The sequence below is a fragment of the Papaver somniferum genome, unplaced genomic scaffold, assembly GCF_003573695.1.
Source record: "Papaver somniferum cultivar HN1 unplaced genomic scaffold, ASM357369v1 unplaced-scaffold_24, whole genome shotgun sequence".
Classification (NCBI taxonomy): domain Eukaryota; kingdom Viridiplantae; phylum Streptophyta; class Magnoliopsida; order Ranunculales; family Papaveraceae; genus Papaver; species Papaver somniferum.
In genome coordinates, this window is record NW_020634374.1 from 3,969,197 (window position 1) to 3,986,088 (window position 16,892).

The 16,892-nt window shown below is 35.6% G+C and overlaps 2 protein-coding genes across 5 annotated transcripts; both read left to right on the forward strand.

Annotated features, from left to right (window-relative positions):
• Nucleotides 1-11,022: 11,022 nt before the first annotated feature.
• On the forward strand, nt 11,023-13,778 carry LOC113340898 (O-fucosyltransferase 13-like). 2 transcript variants are annotated; one of them, XM_026585948.1, is made up of 6 exons: nt 11,023-11,382; nt 11,470-11,546; nt 11,649-11,744; nt 11,833-11,921; nt 12,614-12,835; nt 12,920-13,778. In XM_026585948.1, exons 3-6 carry the CDS (start codon nt 11,733-11,735, stop codon nt 13,650-13,652), a joined length of 1,056 nt encoding a protein of 351 aa, XP_026441733.1. In that variant the 5' UTR covers nt 11,023-11,382; nt 11,470-11,546; nt 11,649-11,732; the 3' UTR covers nt 13,653-13,778. The 2 variants fall into 2 exon arrangements, with proteins under 2 accessions (XP_026441733.1, XP_026441732.1); XM_026585947.1 differs by having other exon boundaries at nt 11,674-11,744.
• Nucleotides 13,779-14,174: 396 nt separating this feature from the next.
• Nucleotides 14,175-16,614, forward strand: LOC113340806. Of its 3 annotated transcripts, XM_026585875.1 has the most exons (4): nt 14,175-14,289; nt 14,398-14,583; nt 14,671-14,777; nt 15,367-16,614. In XM_026585875.1, exons 1-4 carry the CDS (start codon nt 14,253-14,255, stop codon nt 16,222-16,224), a joined length of 1,188 nt encoding a protein of 395 aa, XP_026441660.1. In that variant the 5' UTR covers nt 14,175-14,252; the 3' UTR covers nt 16,225-16,614. The 3 variants fall into 3 exon arrangements, with proteins under 3 accessions (XP_026441660.1, XP_026441661.1, XP_026441662.1); XM_026585876.1 differs by lacking the exon at nt 14,175-14,289 and having other exon boundaries at nt 14,455-14,583; nt 14,706-16,614; XM_026585877.1 differs by lacking the exon at nt 14,175-14,289 and having other exon boundaries at nt 14,457-14,777; nt 14,868-16,614.
• The last annotated feature ends 278 nt before the right edge of the window (nt 16,615-16,892 follow it).

The following is a 16,892-nucleotide window of genomic DNA, read 5'->3' on the forward strand; positions in this document are numbered from 1 at the left end:
GCTTACAAAAAGCTGTATGAAAGCAGTTTAGGAGATCTACAGACCTCTCCCATAATACATTATACGGAGATTGAATGGAAGAAGTTCTGGAATATACAAACTTGGCCGCGAATAAAACACTTCTTTTGGAAGTGTTTTACTGATATTTTGCCAACAAAAGTAAGGCTATCTAGGTCAGGTCATTATATTAACAAGCAATGTCCCCTCTGCAATCAATATGAAGAAAGCGTGATGCACGTTCTATTCTCTTGCCTTTTCTCGAGGGCAGTATGGATGTTAATACCTGGAGGTTCTTCAGTTCTTTCTGGCACATGTAACACTGCAGCGGAACTTTTTGAAAGCTGGATGCAACATGGTCTGCAACAGAATTTACCTAGTGAATGGATGAATACAACAATGGTGGTATCTTGGACCATATGGAATACAAGATGTGATGTGCATTTCAAGAATTTGAAGATCGCACCGTAAACAGTGGAAAAAAAGCTATGATTTTTTCTAGATATCTAGAAAAACTTTATAGTAGACAGCAATATCATAGCCTGTTAAAACATCCTTCCATGCATATAGAACAATCATGGAAACCACCGTCTTTTCCCTTTGTGAAAGTTAACTGTGATGCATCGTATGATTTAAATAATGGTCTAACGGGAATTTCTCTCATTCTTCGTGATGATGCAGGAAACTGGAGAGGAGGGATGTCAAAGTGCTATGCAGGAATAAGAAGCGCCGAACAAGCAGAGTGCCTTGCTTTCTTGGATGCTGTGAACTGGTGTGTGGAATTACAGCTTTCTGAAGTCATAGTGGAAACTGATCTCAAATGAATTGAAAGTTATATTAACAATGCTGCTCCAGTTATATCATGCGAGAGTGAAGTTATCTTGCTTGACGCGAAAAATAAACTTAAGTCTTTTCTTAGTTGGTCTTGTTCTTTCGTTCATAGGAAATGTAATAGAACGGCCGATAAACTTGCTAAATATTGCAGGCAGCATAAAATATCCAGGGTTTGGTTAAACAGTCCCCCTGAGATTATCGAGTCTTCTTTAATGTCAGACATGTTTGCAAATTCCAATTAATAAAATTCCTTATTCTGCATCAAAAAATAAAAAATAAAAAGAGTCTAAAACATCAAAGTAATGATGTATTTCATTACTTGACTGGTTTTCAAAAATAAAATAAAATTGATTACATTAGAAATTGTACCATGTAGTTCTATGTGATGTGCTTGTTGGGTGCGTGGAGTTTGAGACAATACCATTATGGAGTCAAAAACATCGTAGTAACGATGTACTTCATTATTTAACTTAGAAAAGTATGAATTGGGTAGATCAGCTACCCAAGTTCCAGCGGCTGCAATCTGGAAAAGAGAGCTGAGTAATAATAAGAAAAAGAATTTTAAGGTTTTTTTTTTTTTTTTTTCTTTATTGTTTTTGTCCTAAGATATTCTTCTTCACCTATCAATATAACCATAATTTTATTTTAGTAGTGAAATTCTTTTATATACAGTCTTCTTTTCAAGTCAAGAATATTATATCTAAGATTAATTACTGCAAGTAAAAACCAAAAATAAAAATAGTTATGGCGGATCTACATCATCTCCTCCTGCATAACCACTAGTACCACAAGTTTTTCATTCCTCGAGCTATTTCTTATTATTATAAACCTAAATTCAACAATTTGATCTTATAGTTCAATTGATTTTTGGTCCAGAAGAATTATAGGTAGATAAATGGTCAGCTTCTCTGTAAAATTCTTTTCACTGTTCTTGTCATTTTACTATCTCTTTTCTAATCGTAGTACTTCTATCATTTCATCCACGCTATTTTCACCGATTCTCTCCGCAGCTACATCTTCACAATAAGTGAAAAATTACATTTTTTTTTCGATAAAGACCTGGAGTTTGTTGTACAAAATTTTATAGAAATCATATCTTTATCATATATTCTAAATTCGTGTTTTAAGAATTTAGAATTATGGAGTGCAAGGAGGATGTTTGAGTGGAGACCTTGCAAATGATGACAAGGGGGATCAATGTTAGTTATGATGGTCTAGGGGGTAAGGGTTTGTGTTACTTTTTTGGTTAACATGGATTCTACGTAATTTGGCTTCATTGCAAGCAATTCCATTGGTTTTTACTACAACTCTTCCAGAGGAAACTAATGGATATATCAGAGTATATTCTATGGTGGAATCAATCAGATGAGACGTGATGTGGGTTTCTTTTCATTTTTTTGTTATTAATCTTGATTTTTGCTCAACTTTTTTTATTTTTACTATATTTAGACTTTAGCAAATGCTTAAAGACTTATTTTTCAAATATGTTTAGCATTTCTATGACTCTCATAAACAACTTTAAGACATTGTTGATCACTATAACACTTGTGTATGTGGATCACTATGAAATTTTAAGCGTTTAAATGAACATGAAATTGCTTATAGTTCATAAGGCATATTTGCCAAAGAACGGTCATTATACACAGTTTCGTAACCGGACCATTGTGTATATTCTTCTATGTGATTCCAAGACTAATTCTCATATGCTTAATTGAATCCTAATTAGAGTTTCATCTAAATAGAGAAAGTGTTTCCTAAAAAATCAAGTTATCTTAGCTTGAATTTAAAGCAACCCCCAGTCTTGAATATCTATAAATAAAGATGTTCTTTCAATTGGGAAAATTCAATCCCTGAGACTTTTTATGTCCTAGTTGATAACTGGAGTCGTCCTCTATTGACATAGATTTCCTCTAAGAAACATAATTAAGTTTATGACTAAAAAAAATTTGCTTTGGGGATCCGTGAAGCCAGGTTCGACTATATTTTATCTAGATAGTTCGTGTATCCCAATTTTGGTGTTTTGTTATCGAGGTTTTCGTAATCTCTTTCAGGAAAGATAGATAGAAATCGTAAAGTTCTGTTCATCTCAAACTTTGTGATTCCTCAAGAAAGATATCTGAAAACTTCTCTTAATTGATTAGTTCAAGCTTGTTCTTGAAAGGTGGTTAAAGATCCAGGCTTCTCAGGTAACAGAGTGTAAGTATTCTGGGTTATGAGTTTTACTAACTTTATTTATTCCAAACAGAATTCCAAGTATCGATCTTTGATATAAAGGGAACTCAAATAGGCTTATTTGTCAGGATTGTTAAGTTGGTGCACTTCTGTTTGTATTAGATTTTTTCCATACAAGCTGCTGAACGAAAAATTTGGTGGTGTATTTGGTAGCCTCTCCTTTCAATTGGTATCAGAGCGGGAAAACACCACATACCTAATAAGTCCGTGTTTATAAACGGTTGGAACCTGTTCTCAATGAGTCAAAGCATGGTTTTTCTTTTACCAAGAAAAGACTCATTCTACCTACTCCAAGATTTAAAAACATTCCCAGTAAGGAGATTTCTCTCCCCGGAAACTTAGGTGTCCGATAGAATATATCTCCAAATACTCTTCAAAGACAGTTGAACAATCAGTTTATTAATTATTTTGATATACCTAGTGCAAGAACTGTTAGTGTAATTATATCTTGTCTGCGTTACTTAACATAATTAGTCTTCTTGATGAACTTCTTCAATTAAAAGAACAAAGCAATGTTTTACTCAACAAAAGATTAAAAGAAAGTAATGAAATTGAGAAAATATTGAGGATGAAACTTAACGACCCAATGGAAGATCTCATTCAGGCACTCTCGAGGATTGAAGAAATAGAGAAACAGATTTATATACTAAAATCACATTGTGGTAATGTAAAAGATTCTTGATCACACTTCCTTATAAACTGTGTAGAAAGTGTAAATTCTCGGAAATCTCAACTCATTAAGAAAAAATTTGGTTTAAAATCCTCTAAAGATGCCTCCACATCTCCCAAGAAGGTCAAAACTGATCCCATAAGAACTCAGAGTACCTGTTACCGTTGTGGTAAGAAAGGACACTTGATGAAACAGTGCAATAAACAATTTTAAAAAAAAATATTCGCGGGTGGAAATGTTTGTACTACCAGCAATGGTAAGTTTGGTCACTGCAGATCAAACAAATTAACATCTTTCAAAGGATTGTTCCTTGCAACTAGAGAGTACAAGAATTTATGTTTTACAAAAATCCTTGCATTAGATTCTCAAATGTGTTGTCACTCTTAAGTCTAGTGAGATTAAGTTTCTATGTAATATCTCTAAAATATTCTCTCTCGTGTACTAGAGAAGTGATGTGAACTCTATGTGCCTAAAAACTCCATTAATGGAAATCTCACAAACTTCCGTGGACGTAAGTCATTCATGACCGAACCACTAATTTACCGCCTCGTTTAATGAACCTATAATTACTATTTCTAATGTTTTTCATATATAACACCTATTAAGATATAAAACTAGTACTCATTTTTCTAAAATACCACTAAACAAACTCAGGATATCTAAAAACTCGATATTTATATGAAACAGATAAATCCCACAAACAAAATCAGAATTGCAAAGCTCAAACCTCGGGGAGTTGTTGATTTTGATGTAAATTTTTAGAATTCCAAAGCTCAAACCTAAGCAAATTGTTATCATATCATCGATTATTGGACATGAAACAATAATTACATACAAACATAAACTGGAACATTGAAATATGAAATTGAGATGAAACTCATATAACATGAGCAACAATTGGAAACTCCAGAATAAGGAAATAATTATAGTTTTCAGTTTCTTTTTTCTTCCCCTACACCCTAATATCAGTAATCTCGGCTAACTCGTCTCGACCATTTCGGCCGATAATATCGGCCAAATACTGTATCGACGATATAGCCTATCTCATCTCGGGTGAGTGTCGCGAAAACCTTTATTATCAGCGATATCTCAGCCGAAATTGACTACATTGATCAAGAATTCAAGATTAATTATTGCGGTGTAGTGGGTGCCCAAATCACCGTCTTAGAGCGCCCTATAGATCTATCTACTAGGGTCCAAGGACCCTCTTTAGTCTCTACTATATTCTTTGGAGTTTGGACTGTATTGAAAACATCAGCAGCTGGTCTAGTATTTTCCATCAAAAAAGAAGTTCATGCGGATCTAAATTGTCTTCTCTCCTGCATAACCAGTACCACAAGGAGCAAACCCCAACCCTAACCTCTCATTCCTCGAGCTCTTCTTATAATTATAAAGCCAAATTCAACAATTTGATCTAATTTCAGTTCAATTGATTTTGGATGAGAAGAATCGTAGATAGATCAATGGTCTTCTTCTCTGTAAAACCCATTTTCGCTGTTCTCGTCATTTCTCTATCTCTTTCTATAATAGTAGTACTGATTTCCATTCCATTCACGCCATTTTTCGTCGAATCTTTCTGCAACCACATCTTCACTGTAAGTAAAAATTATATTTACATGAATTTTGTTGAACAAATATTTGTAGAATTAATGATATCTTTATATCAACCTCATTCATCTTAAAAATTACATTTACGGTTTGAGTAACCGTACCTAAACGTGTACACCTTGTTGGCTCAACAATAGTTAACCGAAGTTAGCCATATGATAGACGCATTTATGTGTCTAATATAACCCAATTGTATATTGTGTTAGTACCCATTTTTGTACTTATTATGGCTTTTTATGTCCCTGTAGGTATTTCTGGAGAAATAAGCTTTTGCGGCGAAATTGGCTAAAAAAGTGGTTTTTGCGCTCGTGGGAGAAAATTACTATACGGACTCTCACTTTGGATAAGGGGTAACCTAATTACTAAGGGGTGACCCATTTCCAAGCAGCTGCTAAAGGGACACCAGAACTGGATAAGGGGAGGTCATCTTCATAGTTTCAAACTAAAAAAAATGGCGGGAAAATGCATGCAAGAACTGGCAGATTTTGTGTTCGATCTTGGAGCTGTTTTAGAGCGATTCAATGGGTGTATTTGGTATGTATGGACTCTACAAGACATAAGGGGCCTGTTTAAATCGTCTAGACCCAGCCAATTGGGCTGGATAAGTCGGAAAAATCACACGAAGTCCAAACAGGGACACGTACTTTCTGTTGAAGTTTCAAAGATTTTTTGAGAGAGTTTTGGGCGAGTCTCACGCTGGATAGACTCTCTATAGTATTATTCAAGTCCTGGGAGAGTCTTGGGGAAAGTTTATAGCTAACAAACGCGTACAGTGAGATGACAGGAGAGATATTCTCTCAACAGCGCAGAGAAGAGAGAAGAAAGAAGAAGTCGGATTCACTCGAGATTTTTGGGGGTTTGATAGCTGTATAAGTGTTGTTTCGAGTCATAAGAAGGGTTAGAAAAGTTTAGAGAGAAAGAGGAGAGAGTTCAGAGCCGAAACGAGGAAGATACCATTGATTGTTGCTGCTGCTGCTGCGAGGAGGAAGAACGTGAAGAACAGACTCTCCAAAGCCGTCGTTTATCAACAGTGACATCGACTGTCACTTGTGGGTCGTAGTTCTTCAACGACAACAGCACTTAAGCTTTGTCGTTGATTCTGGACGCCTTCTGTGGGTCGCAAAATTCTGTTTTACATCATTTTCTTGTCTTTCTCTTCATTGTAAAACACTTTTGAGCATCAATGAAATATTTTGAGAGGTTTTCCAACATTATGAGCAGCTAAATTCTTGGTGATTGAGGCAATGGAGGATCTATTCACTCATGATTGATTGGTAAATTCTTTTTATAATTTCTTAATTATTTATTTTATTTAATTCACTTGAATCAATAAAAAAAGAGATAAAAATGGTTTTCTTAATTAGTTGTGAATCAGTTTGATGTTTTATGCTTAGAATTAATTCTTTGATAAATCATGCTTAAGGATTACAATTTAATATTTGGACACCTTATAGATTAATAAGTGATTTAATGGAAAAAGAGCTAGATAATAATAATGAAATATTTTTGTAACCAATCAACTTGAAGTAATAGAGAATCCGGAGCCTTAGTCCATTTTAAATCTTGACATCACTCTTTGAAAATTAATTTGCTTTATTTTTATTAAATCAAAAAAAAAAAGGTTACCTTCACAAGTTCGAAAAGAACCCCTTTTACCACTATCTACAATCACTATTTGAAAACTATCACCATATGAACACTTTCTTATCAACCTCATTCATCTTAACCATAACTAGTTCAAATGACTCAAATGAAACTAGTTCTAGAGTTGTTCAATTGTTTATATTCTCATAGAAGTATACAAGATACAATTGATGAAAAATCGATTTTGATTCACATGAATCAAGTCATGAACATTATAGCCACGGTTTGCAAAAGATTGCATTCCTTATTATATAAATGTATTAGTTCATGAACAAACCGATTTTAGAACATCATCTACTTAGGTATGCGTACCGAAGTAGCCGGACCAAGTATGGGTTTCTCTAGTACGCGAACTGGTACACATACCATCCAAGCTCAGCAGAAATTCCCAGATCCGAACCTTACGCCAGTATGTGTACCGGTTGGCATACCAGGTTCCCGGACTTTCTCAAAATCAGGTATGCATACGGGTATGCATACCATGGTTCCCGGACAAGGATTACATATATGCAAGCACGCATACTATGCTTAAATCCAATTGTTCTAAACTCTCATTTCAACCGTTGAAGAATTCTCGGAAGACGGGAATAGGTGTCTCACACAAACTATTAGCTTCAAAGCAATTTTCAAGTGATCGAATGATCAATACGAAACATTCCGAGTCTACATCAAATGATTGTCTCACACAAATCATCTAAGATATTATCAGGAGATTTTCACATGATCATCTTTTGAATTTCGTAAAGAATATAAGATGAACTTGGTTAAAGCGAAAGCTTACCGCCACATATTTCGAAAAATATGTAAGCGACTTAAACTCAGCTCGAATTATCAAATGTGTATAAATGAAGTCTATATAGCTATGCGACTTTTGTCTCAAATAGGAGATAAAGTAGATAGACTTTTGAGTGATAGATGAGTTCAAGTCTCCACATACCTTTTGTTGATGAAGTTCCACAAGCTCCAATTAGTAGTTCTTCGTCTTCAATCGATGAACGCCGTGAAGTCTAATGCTCAACTACACTTTCTATCCTAATCCGAAACTTAGCTACAAGTAGACTAGAAATCAAGACTTATAGTTTTGACAACTAAACTTGACAACAAGCTTGAGATAGCAACGCTTGCGAGTTCGACCGAGAAGTGCTCTAACAAATTTATTCAAAAGCAACCGAACTTACATAAATGGAATATCATAATGGGTCTTATCTCCTAAGAGCCTAAGAGGTAAAGACTATGGTCGGGTGATATCCGCTTTTTGTTTAAAGGTCTTTCTCGGTTTTTCTACGCTTAGATTACATAACCTACTTAGAAACATGTTAGAAAATGTGATTAAGAACTTCTCTAGCTTGTTGGTGATATGAGACTACCTGGTTGTATGACACATTCGGATTCTTTTTGATTTCGATGTCAGCTGCTTGTTGGAGATGCAGTAAAACACTCTACTTCGAGAGTGATAGAAGGCGAAGGCTAAGGTTAAGGCTATTAGCGCTTTTTAATAGACTACCCACAAGAGCAACCCAGATTTTTTTGATTGCAACAGTTCCGAAACTTTGTCATCCCTCGTTGGAAAACAAAGTATGCGATGGAGATAACTAACTAAAATTTCCTCACAATCGTCATTCCTAGTTGGTAAACAAAGTACCCGCCGAAGAAATTTGTTGTGGAGAGAGGGATCACTTGGTACTGAAACTGAGGATGATATATGTACAAGTTGTTGTGGAAGCAAGATGATGTAGAATCGTTTTCGGATTCGAATTGGATCCCAGAGTGAATCGATGTCTGACCGTGTTCGATGTTATCACCTAAATCTAAATATTTTTGGCAACTATTACATACAGTTGCATACAAGATTACACTGACCGTCGCACACATGTTTACGGACATAGTAACTAAAATATAATCAAAACAAATAAAACAATTAACTATTCCTAAAGCTACGACTAGGCCTAAACTAATTACTTGAGTGAAATTATTTATTAAAACAAAGAAACACGATTCCTCACTTTGAGAATTTTTTTGTAGACTGACATCTTTTTCCTTTTCTGCTTTATCCTAGTTGCAAAGAACATATTTTGTCCCCTCTATTAATAAATCATATGTTATTACCTTTATACCCTTAGGTTCTTGTGAACTAATTTCCATTATGCCTCTGGTTTCTATTCACCAGAAATCATGACTAGAAGTCGTATGGAATCGGGGTGATGTAACATACCTTATGCAGCGATTTACGAGGTGATTTTTTCCGATGATTTTCCCGTTGAAAGATGCTTCGCAGATATCAAAGAGTTCAAGGAAAAAATTATGCATTGATAAGGATTTCTTCCATTCATTAAGGATTACAGTCGTATAACAATAGCTAACCCGTTTTAACCAGCTCATTGGGTCACTGATTGTAGTTTCCTCCATATCTTCCACTATGCAGCTTTATATGGGTAATCTACTGTTGTTAGCATTGATGAATTTAGTCTTTGATTTGGGGTCTGATTTTTGAGTTGTAATTGGGGATATCCCCATTTGAAACATCCAGGGTGATATATATATATATTGTTTTGTTCTTTCTGGTTATTTCTTTGTTTGGTTTTTGCAACCCATGGTTCAAATTTCCGATGGGTTTGATTGGGTTTAATGAATTGAATGACAGAAACATTGGTGGAGGTTTATCAGATGGTGGAGGAGGACATATCAGAGGTTGATTTCCCATGAGAAAAAAGATGATGATTGAACCTTGAGTTAAGACTTGTTCCAAAATTTTCACCTGTAATTCTTCTTGCCGGGTGTAGAGAAGCTTTACCAGATGTTGCTGCTGATGCTGAAAGTAAATCATGTTAGCACAACTCTGCAACAAAGCATCAATTGAAGAAGCAAATTCCATGTGATTCTGAAACTGAAGATCTTTCTCGCTCAAGACTTCCAAATCAAGTAAACAGTCATTTTTCTTCCTAATTAAACTTTGATAAACAAATCTCAGATCGCAACTAATTTTTATCTGTTTTAACTCAAATCCCATATCAAATATGATTATTGATAGATGATTACGAGTAGACAAAAAAACCTTTAGTGATGGAGATGGAGGTTTGTTAAGTTAGATCGGTTGAAACTCTAACACTCTTAGATAACCCGAGTTGCAGAGCAAAACTCGGAAGAGAGATAAATATCAGTTTAAAGTTTAGTCATTTCCTTGCAACTTGAAAGTGCAAGAATTGTTTTGCCACTCTTACGTCTAGTGAGATTAAGTTTCTTCAAAATATTCTCTCTCGTGTACTAGAGAAATGATGTAAACTCTCTGTGCCTAAAAACTCCTTTAAGGGAAATCTCACAAACTTCCGTGGACGTAAGTCTTCATGAACGAACCACTAATTTACCGTCTCGTTTAATGAACCTAACTCCTAACTGTGTGTGGATGTCAGATAATGTCATCTTCAAGTACAATATGAGATAACATAGTCTTACCTATCTGATCAAGGCACTTACCATTTCAAAGTTCAAGTTTACTAATGAATTTGTTCGCAAGGTATCCAAAGTCTCCATCTTGTTTTTCTGAATATGCAATGTGATAACCAAATACTTATCCAGAAAGGCCATTTTCTTAATATCACCGATACCAACAATTTGATGCATAATATTATTATCAGTCATATAACACGTTTGGATACCAGAAGCAAAATATTTTTACTTTACAAAAGGTTGATTTTTGTTTTCAATTATTTTTGTTTTTAGAAATCGTTCTGAAATCTTATAACCAAACTAGCTTTTTGTTGTTTTATTTCCAGAAATTGAAAAACTATTTCAAAACGTGTACCCCGAACAAGTTTCTAGGACTAAAAGGACTTGCGATGCAATTTACGATTTAAAAAAAGCTTACGGTGCAACTGGTTGCTTGTTTGTCTGCTTCATCGATGTACTAATTAAATTAATTTAAAAAAGAAAAAAAAGGAAAAGATCGAGATAAATTAGTGCAGTATAGTGGGTGCCCAAATCACCGTCTTATATATCCACTACTAAGGACCCTCGGCCTCTACTCTATTGTCTGGAGTTTGGATTGTGCATTGAGAACATCAGCAGCTGCACTCGTATTTTCCATCAAAAAAGTAGTTCCTGCGGATCTACATCGTCTCCTCTCCTGCATAACCAGTACCACAAGGAGCAAACCCTAACACGAACTTCTCATTCCTCGAGCTCTTTCTTATAATTATAAACCCAAATTGCGCAATTTGATCTAATTTCAGTTCAATTGATTTTTGGATGAGAAGAATCATAGATAGATCAATGGTCTTCTTCTCTGTAAAACCCCTTTTCACTGTTCTCGTCATTTCTCTATCTCTTTCTCTAATATTAGTACTGATTTCCATTCCATCCACGCCATTCTCATCGAATCTCTCTGCAACTACGTCTTCACTGTAAGTAAAAAATTACATCTTAAATTTTGCTGAACAAAATCTTTGTAGAAATCATATCTTGATCATAGATTCTGGTTGGTGTTGTAGGCAGTCAGAAATATGGAGTGTAAGGAGGATGTTTGAGTGGAGACCTTGCAAATGGTGGTTAGAAGGGCATCTTACAGGTAACAAGGGGGATTAGTGTTAGCTATGATCTAGGGGGGTTAGGGTTTGTGTTGCTTTTTTTTGGTTAACATGGATTCTTCTTAATTTGGCTTTCATTGCAGACAATTCCATTGGTTTTTACTGCAGCTCTTCCAGCGGAAACTAATGGATATATCAGAGTGGATTGCTATGGTGGACTCAATCAGATGAGACGTGATGTGGGTTTCTTTTCATTTTTAGTCTTGATTTTCTCACTGAAATTGGGTTTTTTTGTTGGTTAATTGATTGAATTCGTGATGATTGCAGTTGTGTGATGGTGTCGGTATTGCACGTTTACTCAATGCAACTTTGGTTCTGCCAAAGTTTGAAGTTGCTGCATATTGGAATGAATCGAGGTACATTCTGGTTTCAGTGTTTATTGGTATTATCAAGTTGTTTGGATAGTCACCAAAATTCAATGTCCTTTCTAGTGTGCTAAAGAATAGTTTCTTCTTATAAGCTGTCCTATGGTGAATTTAGAATGAAAAACCTAATATCTGAATCTTGGATTTTACCAATCCATTTTTTGTGTTAAGAAAATCACTTAGAAAGAGATAAAAGATATTCACATTCAGTTAATTCAGAGACGTATGTACAAGTTATCTTAGTTTCTTAATTCTAGTTTATTCGTCTATTACAACTTACTTGGAAACTAGTTATGGAGTGTAGTTCAATAGAAAAGCTTATAGTTTGTGGAGAATAAAATTTTGGGTCCAGTGAGCGTGTGACTACACTTGATCTTGTGGGGGCAATTTATTACCCAAGTTATGCTGTTTGCCAGATCCCAATTGTGTATTAATATTTCGCAGATAAGGCCAAGCTTGGCCTTTAACAGCTTGAGAAAAACACTGTTGCGTTTAGTAACAAATAGGAGTTAGTTCTTTTAGTAGGAGTTAGTTCTTTTAGGAAATTGACTTTTGATTCTGTAGTTTCCAAGTAGTTTAAAATATGATTCTGTCATAACTCATGCTAGTGCATGTGCCGTAGACCTCCATTTCACTTTGCATTTGTTGAGTTGTACTTGACATAACAATTAAGCTTCAACCAGTGGTTTTGCAGATGTATTCGATGTTGACTATTTCATTCAGCATATGAAGGGTTTTATAAATGTTGTCAAGGACTTGCCAGCAGAGCTAGAATCAAAAGAACCATTTCATGTAGATTGCAGCAAACGAAAAGGCCATTTTGATTACATTGAAAGTGTTCTTCCTTCACTCTTGGAGCATCATTACATATCATTCACACCAGCCATGAGCCAAAGAAGGGACAGGTAGTGATCATTATCTCCGCTAACAGTTTGATTTGTAAAGGTGTTCCTCCGGACCACCTGCTGATTAACTGGTGTTCTTTTTAGGTATCCATTGTATGGAAAGGCTGCTCTATGCCAGGCTTGTTATAAAGCTCTACGTCTTACAAGAGCCCTGGAGAAGAAAGGTTCTGAACTTCTTGATGCGATACCCAAACCCTTCATGGCCCTTCACCTTCGATTTGAACCTGATATGGTAGCTTACAGTCAATGTCAGTATTCTGGTCTTTCTTCAGCTTCCATGAAAGCTATTGAAGCTGCTCAGGGAGATCGAAAACCCTGGACTGGGGAGGCAGCCCGTCTTTGGAGAAACCGCGGTAAGTGCCCACTCACTCCAAACGAGACAGCTCTTGTCCTCAGATCACTTGCAATCCCGAGAAACACGAATATTTATCTCGCTGCTGGTGACGGTCTTATGGAAATTGAAGGGTTCAAATCTATGTACACGAACATATATACTAAATCAGTCCTCCTTAGCGGTGAAGATTTCACCAACATGCATGGGAATACAAAAGCTGCGCTAGATTATTATGTGTCGATTAACAGTGATTCCTACGTTGCTACTTATTTTGGAAATATGGATAAAATGGTGGCAGCTATGAGAGCATATAAGGGTTTGTACAAAACTCTTTTCCTGAATAGGAGAGCTTTTGCAGAATTTACATCTCAGGGATTAGAAGGGAAGGAACTAGTTAAAGCTTTGTGGAAGTCACATACAGATGATTTTGTTTTGGGGAGAGGATCTGCTTTGCCTGATTGCTTTTGTGAGTTCAAATTGTGATTCTTTTTAGGGGATCTGTTAATGTATCTGCTGTTTCCGGATGACAACTTTCTATCTGTTCATGTATGTACATGGTAAATCATTTTTTGTGCTTGTTAATGTTGATTTCTGTTTCACTTCCGCAAAGTATCTACTGTCAGTATACCTTTCTAATTTGTTCAGAATTTTTCGCCTCTAGTTTTGTTATATTCTCTGAGCAATTTGATGAGTATTGCCTAGTTATGATTTACATATATGTTACACCTCTGTAACTCTACATATGAATGAGTAGAATTCTCTCCTCTGCATATTTATTGCCACATAAGCTAGTGTACAGTATGTGTAAGAATAATTTGGGGTTAAAGAAAACCTGAATGGGATTTCAAGTTTTGAACCCAAGTGAAGTTTCCTGCTCTCTTGCAAAGAAAGTCAGCCACATCACAAGGTTTTTGGACACCAGTCCAAGTTGGAATTCCCAACTAATACATATTATTATTTTACATAATGCAAAGACTAAACTTCTTCTACTTCTTCTTTCTTTCCTGAAGCTAGACAAGAACAAAAAATAACAGTTGCTGCACAGCACATAACCTTCATTAGCTTTCCTTATCATATCAAAAAATGGTTATAATGGGACCCAAAATAGTGCCAGATGAAGGTAAGAGATTTTCTTAAGCTAGTTTTTATTTATTTGCTTGTTTGGAACCATAGACATTCATTTTGATGTATTGAGTAATTTGGTTTGTCTTGGAATTGCAATAACCAGAACCAAAAAGTGAAAGTAAGAATCAAATATTCTCTATTAGATGGATGAAAGAATTCAGTCAGATTTTCAGTTCTTCAGATAGAATTGATGAAGATGGTGTTGGAACTTCTGAAAACCAAAAGAAAAAGAAGAACGGTTGGAATTTGGTCAGAATAAGAAGAACTAAGCAATTTTCATTTGACCAAGGTGAGATCTTTATGTTTTATGGGTTTTTTATATAATTTTAAGTTTGAGTATGTTCTAAAATTTAACTAATTTTTCTTCAAATTTAAGAACATATTGGATGTCGATGCTTCAATTACAAACAGCTTAAAGCAGCCACTGAAAATTTTAGCCCTGCCAACATAATTGGGAGAGGTGGTTTTGGACCAGTTTATAAGGTGTCTACTCCACAATCTTACACTCAGATTTCTTTTACATAGTTTAACGAAAATAATGCTAAGAGCTTCTTGGATGAAATACTTTTACAGGGTGTTCTCCCTGATAAGATGTTACGACACCAACAACTTTCTCTATTTCCTTAAATACTCTTTACTTATTTTAGCCTGCTAGTTTCCTGATTTAGTTAGACTTCTCTTTATTAGTTTTGCGTGTTTAAGTTTCCTAGTTTGCATTGCTTGCTACTGAAGTTTCTTAAGCTATAAATACTTAGCTAACGATTGTATGCAGCATTCAATTAAGAAAATTCAGTTATTTACTTGCTTTCTTTCTTGTTTGCTAACCCCAAAGAAAAAGGGTTTTACCTGGTTCTTATAGTTTTTGCTTGACATCCTGTGTTAGAAGTCTAGTACCCTAACATCTGGATCAGAGCCGTTTTCGATCAAAAATACACCAAATTTTTTTCCCTTCAAGATGACTTATACTGATGATTTAGCTGCTTTACAAAATAGTATTACTGGTGTTGCTGACAAGTTGGATGTTCTTACCGAAACTATCACCAACTTCTATGTTCTTGATGAGAATACGCAGAATCAGAAGGCAGCCGAAAGACTTTCGCGTAAAGAACAAGAAATAATTAATCTTGCTGATAAGCTCACTACATCCTTGCGTATTCTATCTACAGAATTTTTCCCTCTCAATCATCCAAATAATGGCGCTGCACCTCCTCCACCACCTCCACCACCTCCGGGTAATCAACAACTGCGACCTAATTCAGTTAATATTAAGTTTCCTACTTTCAATGGTGAGGATCCTGATGGCTGGATCTTCAATGCTGACCAATACTTTAGTGTACATAACAACTCTGATGCTCTCAAAATCATTGTTGCTTGTGCACATCTAAAAGGAGAGGCAAATATTTGGTATCGATGGAAGCGCACCAGAGTTGTTGTGACAACATGGCTAGAATTTTGCAACTTAATTCGTGCTCGATTTAATACTGAAAAGTTTGTTGATGCTCGCCTAGCCATTAGCACCATGGAGCAAAAAGGTGCGGTTCATCAGCATATCTCTGAGTTCGAAAAATTACTGAACTTTGTTGAATTTCCAGAAGATTATTTGATAAGTTGTTTTATTCGATCCCTTAAACCCCATATTGGGTCTGTGGTTAAACTGCTTGCACCACAAACCTTGGATGAGGCCTATACTAAGGCAATACGTCAGGAAGAAGCTTATGCTGCTACCAAGTTTGTTCCCAGACCACCATATCGTCCACCTCCATTCAGAGGTCCAAGTACACCTCAACTGGCTCAACAACAACAACCAACTTTTGCTCAGGGTTATAGGAGATTATCACCAGAAGAACAAAGAGAAAAGCGAGCTAAGGTATTTGCTTCAAGTGTGATCAGCCATACAGACCAAATCATATATGTGTTAATCCTCAGTTAACTATCTTGGATATTGAGGAACCTACAACAGAACTTGCCATACACGTTGTGGATTCTTTTTCTGCGTCTGAAGTTAATAATTCAGCGGAGGATGATTCTAAGGTTGAGGATGTTCCTTCTATTTCTCTGAATTCACTCATGGGTTCCCCTTTCCTACTACAATGCGTATTACAGGTTTTTCTAAAGCTAATCCAATTACATTTCTAGTATACTCTGGTTCGAATCATAATTTTATTAACCCATCGTTTGTCAAACAATGTGGTTATCACATTCAATCCAAAGATACTTCTCTTCGTGTTACAGTGGGTGATGGTGTCCATATACATACTCAAGGAACATGTGTAAACATACCAATTCAACTGCAGAATCACATATTTTCAATTGATTTCCATGTCTTGTTTGTTAGTGGATGCGACGCGGTTTTAGGGGTTCAATGGTTACGCAAGTTAGGATCTATTCAATGGGATTTTGAAAAATTATTAATGAAGTTTAAATATGATGGCGCAGACATTCAACTAGTTGGTAATAACTCTTCTGCAATGATGGTCTTGGATACTGCTCCCATGCAGAAATTGCTACGTAAAGAGGTTTATGGGTTCTTTCTACAATTAACTGCAGTACATGATTCTGCATTAATTACTCCTTCTGTAGTTGCAGGAAATCCTACAA